The sequence below is a fragment of the Henckelia pumila genome, chromosome 1, assembly GCF_033568475.1.
Source record: "Henckelia pumila isolate YLH828 chromosome 1, ASM3356847v2, whole genome shotgun sequence".
Lineage (NCBI taxonomy): Eukaryota > Viridiplantae > Streptophyta > Magnoliopsida > Lamiales > Gesneriaceae > Henckelia > Henckelia pumila.
The window spans coordinates 79105659-79118627 of NC_133120.1; the positions used below are offsets into that span (position 1 = coordinate 79105659).

The 12969-nt window shown below is 28.8% G+C and overlaps 1 protein-coding gene and 1 long non-coding RNA gene across 2 annotated transcripts; both read right to left on the minus strand.

The window, feature by feature from the left end:
- Positions 1–1300: 1300 nt before the first annotated feature.
- LOC140875889 (alcohol acyltransferase 9-like) lies at positions 1301–3812 on the minus strand. Its single transcript, XM_073279714.1, has 2 exons — positions 3321–3812; positions 1301–2358 (listed from the first exon to the last, which is right to left on the minus strand). The coding sequence occupies exons 1-2, from the start codon at positions 3750–3752 to the stop codon at positions 1417–1419; spliced, it is 1374 nt and encodes a 457-aa protein (XP_073135815.1). The 5' UTR covers positions 3753–3812; the 3' UTR covers positions 1301–1416.
- A 7901-nt stretch (positions 3813–11713) lies between these two features.
- On the minus strand, positions 11714–12182 carry LOC140874248 (uncharacterized). The gene is made up of 3 exons (XR_012148121.1): positions 12076–12182; positions 11863–11919; positions 11714–11740 (listed from the first exon to the last, which is right to left on the minus strand). It is a non-coding gene; the product is annotated as an uncharacterized lncRNA (long non-coding RNA).
- Between the last annotated feature and the right edge of the window lie 787 nt (positions 12183–12969).

Sequence of the window (12969 nt, forward strand, 5' to 3'; positions counted from 1 at the left end):
TTATAGCGTCCAAGAGAGATATATACGTTAGAAACAAGAATATGACCGTTAGTAATGATTTTGTACTGTTTCTGTCATTGAAATGATCATATTCACGTTTCTGGCCACTTTCCTCATCTTTTGATGATTTTGGGCTCTACTGGTGCAGTAGCTACTGGTTTTCTACTAGTTGCATCGGCTATTGGTTCGGATTTTGTTGCATTTCGGAGTCTACTGCTTTTCAACACTTCATATTCCAGCACTGCTCTTTTCAGTAGTCAAGTTTCGTGCTTATATCTCTTGATTCATTAACTTCTGAGAAAAGTGATGAACATAAAATTTGTAGCCCTTTATCTTGTCTTTCCAATGCATTAAGAATCACTCAATTCGAAGTTTGTATGAGAGAGATATGCTCAAAATACTAATCTATATCAGAAATTATGCATTTCATTGCAGAACTAGATACTTCAATGCAGTTTATCAGCTCCTTATTCCCCAATTCAGACTTTGAATTCTGAATATTATTTGTAGTGAATTGACTTATCTTCGAAACGCATACTGAATAGTTCTATTTAGATAATCGAACTACAAGATATGGCCAAAATTCCAGAAGTGCTCAAGCTTTACTGATGTCTGTTTTAAGCTCATCTTTTTTACTTCCAGTTCAATTTTTAGATAGCAGTTTGATCTAGATAACATCTGATTTAGTCCAACTGATCTGAAATATGACTTGAAATTTTTTTCAGTTGGTTGTTAAATGATTTTGGCTTCTGGTCATTTGGATCATCGGGCTATGAGATATCATCAAAACAATTCATTTCACTAGAAACTAAGGTGTGCTGGAAATTTGTTTCAGCATCTTATCACTTCCAAAGTGTGATATATGAACTACGCACTTAAGTAAATATGTTAAAAACACTATAACAATTTTTGTTATCATCAAAATCAAGATTATTTACATTTTCGGACCCAACATCATGTTTCAATATATATCCATTTTCATCAATACATATACTTTATCCGGCTCCAAGTCCATCATCTATGAAGCGCACAATGGATACAATCGACGAGGTGTTACAAAATGAAGCTATATATTATATTAAGTAATATATCTAAAGTTTATTTTTTAAATAAAAAAAAAAGTTCGTATAATTACGTATTTACGTCAGACTTATTTGCTATCGTACGGTTGGTTAACCCCGTATTTTATCAATATTTTATATGTTTATCAACATGCAATTAGAGAAGACAATACACACACACACACTCAGCCTTTACCATTTCATAACCAATATATGGATCGAACAAGAATACACGAAAATATATTATATAAAAAATGCATGATTCATTCAGCATGGATACATAAGTTGTTGCTCATGAATATGCTTTCCATTGTCCAAATTGTAACTACATGTACTCACAATTAATTCTATATTTCTAAACACACACCATTTGCAAGTTCTCAGCCCCACACTTACTCTTAGCATCTCCATTTTCCACTATCTCAAATGCCTCCGTCATGTAGTATTCAAATTTATCAATCATTGATTCCGGGATCGACACTAGCACTGTAATGGCATCAAAATCTCCAATAACAGGTAAAAATAAACAGTAAATATCGCTGACTACAGGTCCCATGTGCATTGGCTTTCCTTGTCCAAAATTCACATCCTCCAACCCTAACTTGGACCATTGTGATATCACCAAACTCGCGGAAAGATCAGTCGCGACCGAACCATCTTCCAACATATCGACCGTAGATTGTACATATTCATCATTTACTAATGACTTCGCGTGCTGCACCGATTTCACAACGTCATGCAAGTTAGGTACGATCAAATCCTTAACCCTGGCCTCCGCACAAGCCAACACGAATCCATTCCCATAATATCCGTCCGGCATGTCGTTCATCAATTTTTTCCTAATGTTAACGGAAAAAAACAATTTAACCGAGATGAAACGAGTTAAATCTAGCGATTTAACCCAACAACGCCAAGTATGGGAGGCCAAAACCTCGAAGGTTGTACATTTCACGGAGGGGACACATTGTCTCTTGAGGTGAAGAATTTGTGAGGACGAAAATGTCGTGGAAGAGGCCACGAGTGGCAGGGACTGTAAATACTTGTTGAGGTTGAGGGCATTATGGGGATCGTGGGTGATTTTGGTGAACACCGGATGGGAAAAAGTTACTGTTTGTGGATTGCCTCCCGGTTTCATCACGTGGCGGTAATGATAAGGTAAAATTGGTAAATTCGTGTGGTTAAATTGGGTTGTGAAGTGGGCCCAAGCATGTAAAAATTGGGACGAACCAATCCCATCACATAAGCAGTGATTGATTGCAGTACATAGAATCATTCCTTCACCTCGTAGATGCGTCACCTGTAACAGTGGAAGGGTAAATTTACGCCTAGTTTGGGGGTAAAAGCGGAAAATAAAAAGATGGGCCAATGAAAATAACTTAAGAAAAAAAAGGCGCCGACAAATAATATATAATTATATAGATTTATAAGTAGGGATTGATATAATCGAAATAAAATAGATTTGATATCCATTTTGGGTTTACAAATAATGGATTAAAAATGTTGCCTTTTGGGAACATGCACCTTTTGAATGGTTATTGTTTGAGCTCACAGTATGTGGCCGAGGAAACACATGTTGCCTCCGATACGTCACCACCCAGGATTACGATTGACAGAGAGGCCTTATTTTATATTATTTATTAATTAACAATATGCCATATTTAATAATAATATACAACCGGAAATCATCATTATATTTTTCAAAAGAAAAGGAATTCCAGGACCATATTTGTTAAAATCTGTCGACTTTTTAATGTGTAGATATTAAAATGATGCATGTATTATTCGTTGGAGTCTTCTTTCTTCGGTGAATGAGATGAGATGTTTAAGGTAATGTTTGCAATCTCTAAAAATAAATGATTATAAAAATTTTCTTAACAAATTTGTAAAAAAAATCTTCATAATAGGTTACAAAAACTACCTAAATAGTGTTTGACGGAGCTTTTAAAAAAAACTTCTTACTTTTTTCTTAACAAAATTTTGACATTAGTTTCAGTTGCATGACCTGATCCTTATTCATTCCAAGACGACTGAAAAATTAAATAGTTATAAATACCGTAAAAAATATGTTGAACCCTTGTAGTTATAAACTAATGTGTTATGTAGTATCTAAACATATATATTATTCATCATTACAGGCATGCTTGATAGAGTATATATAAATCTTGGGTTTGAAATATTGTTTTGAAATTCAATAGGGATCTAAAAAAAAAAAAAGATCTTGATGAGAAACTCTGAAGGTTTCATGATCTGAAATCTGACCTGAACGATCAAAGGAGGAACATCCAAGAAACCCGACGCTTCGACTCTGTACAACAATTTCCTGAAGGATTTGTTGGGCTTCCTCGCCATTTCAAGAAACTCGTCGGCGCTCAAATCCATGGCTGCTTCTGCGAAAACAGCGCCTTCTCCATTGCAGTGGACTTCCAGCTTACGATCATCGCTCTCGTCGGCTTTCCTGAGCCTCCCGGCCAATGGATAGTACTCCACGAGAACCCTGGAGAGGGAAATTTTCAGGGTTTCTGCGGGGACGGATTTCCGGAAAAGATAGAGGTATTTGATGGAGAATCGGAGGAATTTTTGATCGTCGAGATTGGAGAGGTAAAGGGTGTGATTGGGAGTCGGGATTTTCGGGGTGATCAACGTTGGCTGGTTTACGTACGTACAATCTGGGAGCTCCGAGGATTTGAACATGGCGCCGGCCGGGAGAGATCACCAGAATTGGTTGAGTGGAGGAGGCTAAGAACAAGTGCAGGAAATTATGAGATTCCTCAACACTTCATTTATCTTCAGCTACCTATTATATAAAGGAACGAGCGATGTTACATGTACACTGAGATCTGACGGTTATACGTTTGATTGCATATTGCATTTAAAATTATATAATTATTTTTAATATATTTTGTAAATAATATATTGATGGTTATATATTGGATTACATATTGCATTTGAAATTACATAACTATCTTTAATGTATTTTGTAAATAGTACATTGAGGGTTACACATCGGATTACATGTACTTGAAATTACATAATTATCTTTAATGTATTTTGTAAATAGTTTTTTTCAAATAAAGTGAAAGAAATTGCAATGTGTAACTTAATGTGTACAAGTAGCATTTTCTTAAAAGAAAACTTAGGGTAATAATTTAGCTATCTTTCTCTTTCGTATCTTTTTATTGGATTTCCTAAAACATCTCCATAATAACCGTAATTGATGTATTTTTTTATTATTTTTTATTTAATTCATCACCACCAATTTTAACTATTCCCCTAGCAAAGAAGAAAAGGATAAAATGTGTAATATATATTAATCTTTTACATTCAACTTTCGGTTGCATGTTATGCGGTTTTTGGTCATTTGAATATTTGACTTTAGTGTCCCATTATTTTATAAATTTTTGTTTCGGATGAATTTATATACTAATACGAAAGTGATAAAACTTGCTACAAGATACGTGATGCATAATATTTTAATAAATTAGAGATGTCAAAAAGGTTTACTGGTCCTCCCGTCAATTTGACGAGTTGAAAAAATTTTGATCTTATCTATTTCGGATTAGGTGAATTAACCCACCAAAAATTTATTAAATGAAGTATAAACGAAGAAAAACTAAATGCTAGAGCGATGGACATATATATAGGACGATGGTGAGTCTCGGAGATTTGAGCGATGGTGAAAGTTGATGGAACATTGGGAATTAAGGATGGAGTACGAAAATTATAGATTGTTTGAAGTTTTAATTTTAATTTTTTTTAATGGATCGTGTCTCAACCCGTAACTCAAACGGGATGAAAATGTAATTTTGACGTCGAAAGAGTTGCTAAAATTGTGACTCAAATCGCCTAATTTTATTTAGAGGGGTTGATCGATCTCGTGGGCCGATTCTAAATTGACGACTCTACTGACTACTAATAATGGGTTGCATGTGATTTATATTGCTTTTGAGGTTTAATTTTAATTATAAATTTTATGTAGATCTATATTATTGGAGTGCAATAATTGTCCATGACTGTATAGATATCGATCGAAGCATGTCGTTTGAGCTGCTATACTGTGTTTATAGATTTAAGTTGCATCATTATACCATCAACTATAACTTTTAGTAAAGTGACAAACGATCGATCTTATATATATTATAACTTCTAAAGTTCAGTTTAACATGTCATCTATTTCTGTCTCTATTTATTGAAAACATCTCTTTTTCCTTGGTTTCGGAAACCAAAAGGTCTAGCTACGCCAGAAAACACATATTCAACCCAGGTTACAAATATATTGCAAGTTCTTAACATCTTATCATTATTTAAAAATATTTATTTTATCAAAAAAATGATATAAAAAAGTTTAATTCAGTTTAAAACTTTTCTAAATATTTATTTGCATGCATTATGAATTATTAGTTAGCATAAAAAATATAATTTTGAACGCAGAAAGTAAAAGACTTCATGATGAGCAAAGTTGGAAAGTCGTGACATGTAAAATTAGAAAATGCATTAAATTGAAGGTGCGCGTACGTACATTTATCCAAAAAGTTTGATTGGCGATTTATAAATGAATGCATATATTGGAAATGCAAATATATATGATTTATTCATATCACCTACGACCTGTTTTTGATAAAATGTTGTTTAATTTTAGCGTTTGAGTTTTGACTAGATCTTTTTTTTTTATGGTGGACTCATGGTAGTAAAACATTGAATACTTTTTCCAATTACTTGGAATAAAACATATGATTCTGTATCGTAATTTTATCTTGTGTTTGACTCGATTTCTATTATAATAAGAATTTAAGTTAAATTTTTATATCATTATTATCATCTCATCTCACCAAACAATGATATTACTAGATAATTTTTCTGTCGAGTTATATAAACTTACTTTTTGTTTTCGATTGTACTAAATATACATTCAAATTACTTTTACATTTAGTAAAAAAAATTCTTGTTTTTTAAAATATATTTCTATTAGTTAAGTCTTGGAAAATATTCGATATTTTGAATGATCAATTAAATAGAGATATATAAAATAGAAAGCTTGTTTATAAAATATTTTTCTTAATTTATATAAAATAAAACAAATAAACTAATATATTTTGGACGGAGTTGGTATTTACTTTATATTTTTGGATGGTTGATTGATCTCCTTAATTATTTCCTTAAGACATATTTGCTATGTTCAACGGTCGGTCCAATCAACTTGAACCCTTCAAAATGGAAACGAGAATATGCATTCACTCGTCCTCTAGCTTTAGTGGGCAAATTATTCTTGTACTTGATAAAATTAAGAACCATGGATTCAAATATATAATAATATTGGCAAGTTATTTAAATTTTATATAATTATGTAAGATCGTTTTACTTAAAAAATGTTTTTGACCCTACTCACACAGTCACACTAATTACTTATCTACATATTCTTTTATAACACTATACATCGAATCGTTATAATTCTTTTTTCATGATACTAGAGATTAAATTAATTTTCTTGTCACAATATTACGAATTTACGATACTATGAAGTCAGAGAGAGAAAAAATTTTTTTTGCAGTTCTCATTCGAAGCACTGCTTTTTGAGTCATTCGATAGTTAGTGCCGTCACTATATTACTTTATCTTTAGGTACGATAATTTTAAATAAGATAAAATTTTAGATATAAGCCTATCAACTATTGGTTCAGAATTATTGGTAGGTTATGATGACACATCTCAAATATGACACAGTGCGAATCTAATGTGAAACCCACAATTCATTGCTCATGGATTCGACTTTGGGTAATAAATTAAGTTATCTTCGTAAATTATTTTACTTTAATAAGGGAAACCAAACATTATATATTAGTTTCAATTTCATTTATATATTTATCCGTTTCTTTTAAGGAAGGATCATCAAAGTGATGGGGTTTGACAAATCCCTACTTATTTATTTATATATACTAGTATTTCACCCGTGCGATGCACGGACTATATCTTGTGTATAATATAAATAAATTTGAATCAATGAAAATATTGACTATACAATTAAAATGTTAATAAATTTAATTTTACAATGAGTAATAAGAATAATAAGATTAAAAAATTACTTTTTAAAACGGCAAAAAAGTTTAGCACTCTATCCCAAAGTAAAAAAAAAACTATATTTTCAGTGATGTCAACAACTCTCACTTGTATATTGAATCTAATGAAAGAATGATTCAAAAATAAGTTTCATTAAATAATCAATGTAATATATGCAAATTATGATATTTTTTTTTTAGCAACCCTCGTAGTTCCTTGACTATCGAAATGGTCACACTTTTTCACAGTAAATTTTTTCACCCACTGCATTGAGTTTCTTAGAACATTTTTTGTATGACAAATACCATCAATTTGCATTTTATTCCACGAATACTATTTTTGCAGATACCCAAAAACTACCTACCTGTAAACAGTATAAATAAATATTCAATTACAAATACTCATATTATTAAAAAAAAATCAATCACATTCACACCTCGTCGTTTTCAGACGATTGTTCTATATATAGACCTGAAAATATTCTTTGAATTTCTAAGTTTTTTTATAAAAGTTCGGGCACATGGCAATGACATTGTGTTGATTGAATTCTCTGGAGTACTGCTTGTGGTGATCCTAAATCCGAAAAGAAATTGATTTTATGTAAATTATCAAAATAAATTTATTAGAATTTTAAACAAAATGAAGTAATATAAGAGTAATATTACCTGTTTAAAAATTCCAGAATTTCGCGTATTCACCTTTTAACATCAATTTGTTGACATAAAATATATTTGAAACACCTACTTAATTCACCTTTATATCTTCTTGCACGATACATTTGAAGAACCATAATCACCGACTCATCACCAATTGTATTAAAAAACGTCATCATTTCATCTACGAAACTTTCCAGCAAAGTGCATGGTAACTTGTTGTGCCTAAAAAATTATAAATATACATAGAATATATCTACATTAAAATTTCTTATGTCCAAAAAAATGTTAGATTATAAATACTTTTACACTAAATCTTCAATGGAAAAATCAATTATCTTTGTAGGACGTCCATTGATTTCTCTGTTTAGGGTTGTCACTTGAAATCATTACAACAATCACATATAAAAAAACACACAATGATCAATAAACACATTAATATTTAATAATAAAATGCTAACATCATTTAAATTCACGAAACTTCAAAAATTAAACATACCAAAAATTTTATTTTCATTGATGATTTCTGTGCTTGTCAAATCTTTGAAGTTCTTGAATTCAAATATCTTTGACGGAAAATTATGATCTTTTATTTCGCATACATTTGTTTTGTTGATGAGATTAATTTTGTATATGCTCGAGGTGGTTTTGATTCACATTTTATTTTGTGCAACGATCATGTCTTTGATGGCATAAAAACGTATTTCTTTGAGTATTGGCCTCAATTTTTCAATGACACCATATTTTATGGTTGCATGTATGCATGTTACCTGGAAGCGAGAAAAAACATAACAAATCGAAGTTAGATTGATGATAAATTTAAATCGCAAATATTTTATGTATCTCAACATTTTGAAATATACATTTCATTTTAGCTAGGATCTTCCTTGCTTTTATATGAAGGTAGATCATAAATAACGTATTAATCATAATTTCAGTGCCCAATACCAATCTGAAAGATTTATTTCACGAATAACTTTGAACAACGGTGACATTTGGTGAGTATCGAGTGGAAACTATGTTGTGATTTTTTGATTGAAGTTGAAAATATAATTATATTTATACAATAATTGTGCTCAATTCAATATTGGAAATGTTCTATATTTTTGATAATTTTTAGATTTTGTTGTATTTAAGAATGGGCCGAAGTTAGTAGTGATTGTATAGTTTTAATAACGGTAGTGATTTTGTATGCTTTTAATTACGGAATTATAGATAGTGATTTTGTATAGTTTTAATTACTGTTTTTATATTTTTGTATGTTTTTTATACGGAATTAAAAATGAAAATATTATTTAATTTTTAATTACATAATATTGTGATTAGGTTTGGAATTTGAATGTTTTGTAAAGATTCATCCCTAATCAAAATATGCCAAATATAAAATAACTGATTTAATAATTTGTAGAAGTATGATTTTTTTAAGTCAATCTTTTTTTAATGTTTAGAATAATTTAAATAATATTCTGTAATTTTAATTTAATTAGATATATATATATATATGAAAAATTATGGAATGTTTAATTATATAAATAGATGAAAATATTATGGAATGTTCTATATTTTTGTTATTTTTTTGATTTTGTAGTATTTAAGAACGGGCCAAAAAGTCAGTAGTGATTTTGTATAGTTTTAATTACGGTAGTGATTTTTTATAGTTTTTAATTACGGTAGTGATTTTGTATAGTTTTTAATTACATGAATATTGTGATTAAGTTTGAAATTTGATTTTTTTGTAAAACCCAACCTAATAAAAATATTCCAAATATAAAATAATTGATTTAATAATTTTTAAAAGTATGATTTTTTAAAACCATCTTTTTCCGTTTTTGTTCTGAAAAATTCCATTTTCGAATCTTAGGTTGAATTTTATTTTAAATGTTTATTTGTGATTTTTAAATTTTTTTTGAAGCAAATATTATCAAAGGAATGCTGAAATCAGGGAATAATGTAAATAATATTGTGTAATTTTAATTGGATATATATATATATATATACATAAATATATGCCAATATTACGTAATGTTTAATTATATAAATATTGTGATTTAATTCCGTAATCAAAATCGGAAATATTTTATATTTTTGTTATTTTTAAGATTTTATTGTATTTAAGAATGGACCGAGAAGTCAATAGTGATTTTGTATAGTTTTAATTACAGTTGTTATTTTGTATGGTTTTTTATACGGAATTAAAAATGCAAATATTATTTAATTTTTAATTACATAATATTGTGATTAAGTTTGGAATTTGAATGTTTTGTAAAGATTCCTGCCTAATCAAAATATGCCAAATATAAAATAACTGATTTAATAATTTGTAGAAGTGTGATTTTTTTAAATCAATCTTTATTTTCGGTTTTGTTCTGCAAATTTTTATTTTTCGAATTTTAGGTTGGGTTTTATTTTAAATGTTTATTTACGATTTTTAAATTTTTTTTGAAAACAAATATTATCAAAGGAATGCTGAAATCAGATAATAATGTAAATAATGTTGTGTAATTTTAATTGGATATATATATATATATATATATATATATATATATATAAATAGATGCAAATATTATGGAATGTATATTAATATTGTGATTTAATTTCGTAATCAAGATCGGAATTGTTTTATATTTTTTTTATTTTTTAGATTTTATAGTATTTAATTAATTACGAACTGAGAAATATTTCATGATTTTGTATGGTTTTTATTTACAAAATTATATATATATATATATATATACACACACACAAAGATTACGAAAATATACATAAAGACTACGAAATTATATATTTGTATATAAATATATGTAAATATTCATACGTAATTAAAAAATGATATATAATTTACGAAATGATGTTTATATGTTTATATATATATTTATGTTTACATTTATATTAAAAAAATTTCGAATCTTTGGAATTTGTTTTAAATAATTCATGATTTTCAAAAATATTTTGAAAAATAAATATTGTAAATATACATGTATGTATATAAAAAAATATATGTATATAAAAAAATTCAAAGATTATGGAATTATTAATGTATATATATGTATATAAAAAGATGCAAAGATTTTGTAATTTTTAATTAAATGAATATTGTGATTTAATTATGGAATGTTTGATTTCCGTTTTTAACAATATGATTTTGGCGGGATTTTGCCAAAAATGGCAAAAACTCAGTTATTATATATATATAGAATTAGGTAATTATTGTTAAAATTAGGTAATTATTTCATTTCGTATATTAAATTTATTGTAATTTATTTTAAAAATTCAACCACAAAAATTTTAACAATTTTATATATTTTAGCATTTATTTGATAAATACAAATTCATAAAATTAATAAATCTGTATAGAATGATTAAGAAAATTTTAAAATGATAATTTATTTATTATTTTTACTTTTAGTATTTATTTATCTACTTTTTAATGTGTAAATTTTTTAGCAAATAAAAATATTATAAACTATGTAAATTTTAGTCAATTATATCTGTGAAATATCTTTATCTATTATATATATGTATATATATATGGTATGAAAATATTTGAATGTGTTTCTTTGCATTTAAAATATAAATAGAAATAAGTAGAGTTTTATTCCTTTTTTAGCTAAAAAATTTTGGCGGGATTTTACTATATTTGGCAAAAACTCAGTTATTATATATACTAGTATTTCACCCGTGCGATGCACGGACTATATCTTGTGTATAATATAAATAAATTTGAATCAATGAAAATATTGACTGTACAATTAAAATGTTAATAAATTTAATTTTACAATGAGTAATAAGAATAATAAGATTAAAAAATTACTTTTTAAAACGGCAAAAATTTAGCACACTCTATCCCAAAGTAAAAAAAACTATATTTTCAGTGATGTCAACAACTCTAACTTGTATATTTAATTAATAGAGCAATATCAAATAAAATCTAAAGGACGAGAGCACTAGACCATGATCTCCTTCAGTGACTACAGATCTGAAAGCATAAAAGAAGCATACACTGAAGTAATTAATATAGAGTCATTAAAGCGCTAGCTAGATTAAAAAACAAACTAACAAAAGCCAACACTAATAAAAAGAAAGAGCAAATTATCATACGTCGTGAGGTAGAAGTCAAAAGTCATCAAGTCGCGAGCCATGCATCCTGGGTTAAAACTGTACAAGAATGGTATGAGAATCAGTGGATCTGTCTCGGAATTATGTCAAAATCGCTATAAATCAAAATTATTAGGTACAATAATTGTCACTGTCGGCAGAACTATCGAATCATATCGCTTGAATTACTATGTGTTTAAGAGATTTGAATTGCACCTGATGTAGCCAAAAAATACTTGGACCCGACGAGTTGATTCCGCAATGTCCGGAGTATCAACAATTCCTTGTATGTTTTCTGTCGAGATCTTCAATGAGTTGTTCCTACGTCACAAAACAAAGTCAGGGGGAGCCGGGAGAGTTTTCGGCAAAAGCACTCTGACGCTCAAGTCAATGATTACTCAAAGAATAATAATCGAGAGTAAAGCGTTATAGTGCTAAAAAAAATGTGTACCTTAATAACTCATCAGCACCATTACCACCAGCGATATCTTTTGATAAAAAACGACAAACACTCGGATCAACAAAAATATATTCGTACAAACACAAATATTACCTATCAAAAAGAGTATGTGGTCAGCCAACATATGCACAAAAGTCCGGAAGGAGAAGCCCCGATGTTACAGATGTTTGGTCCCATCCATATATAGCCCAAAATGAGAGGTGACGAGATAATATATATATATATATATGTATCATTAGACACGGAATGAGTCTATATTACCGTAAGGATGGGGAATCCTCAAGTAAATTCAAGTATTGAGATCATGAGGATGAGGAATATATATATATATATATATATATATATATATATATATATATATATATATATATATGTATCATTAGACACGGAATGAGTCTATATTACCGTAAGGATGGGGAATCCTCAAGTAAATTCAAGTATTGAGATCATGAGGATGAGGACTTGGTCCCCATATTACGAGAATGATGAGTTTTCCATAAGAAAAAACAGGAATTGAGACGTAGATGATGACATGTGTTGGATTCAGGAACATAAATGAAGAAGACATCCTCACCCTCACCTCGTCCATTTGTTATATATCCCTTCACACAAGGTGCATAAGTAGATCTGTAGATGGTAAATTAAATAGT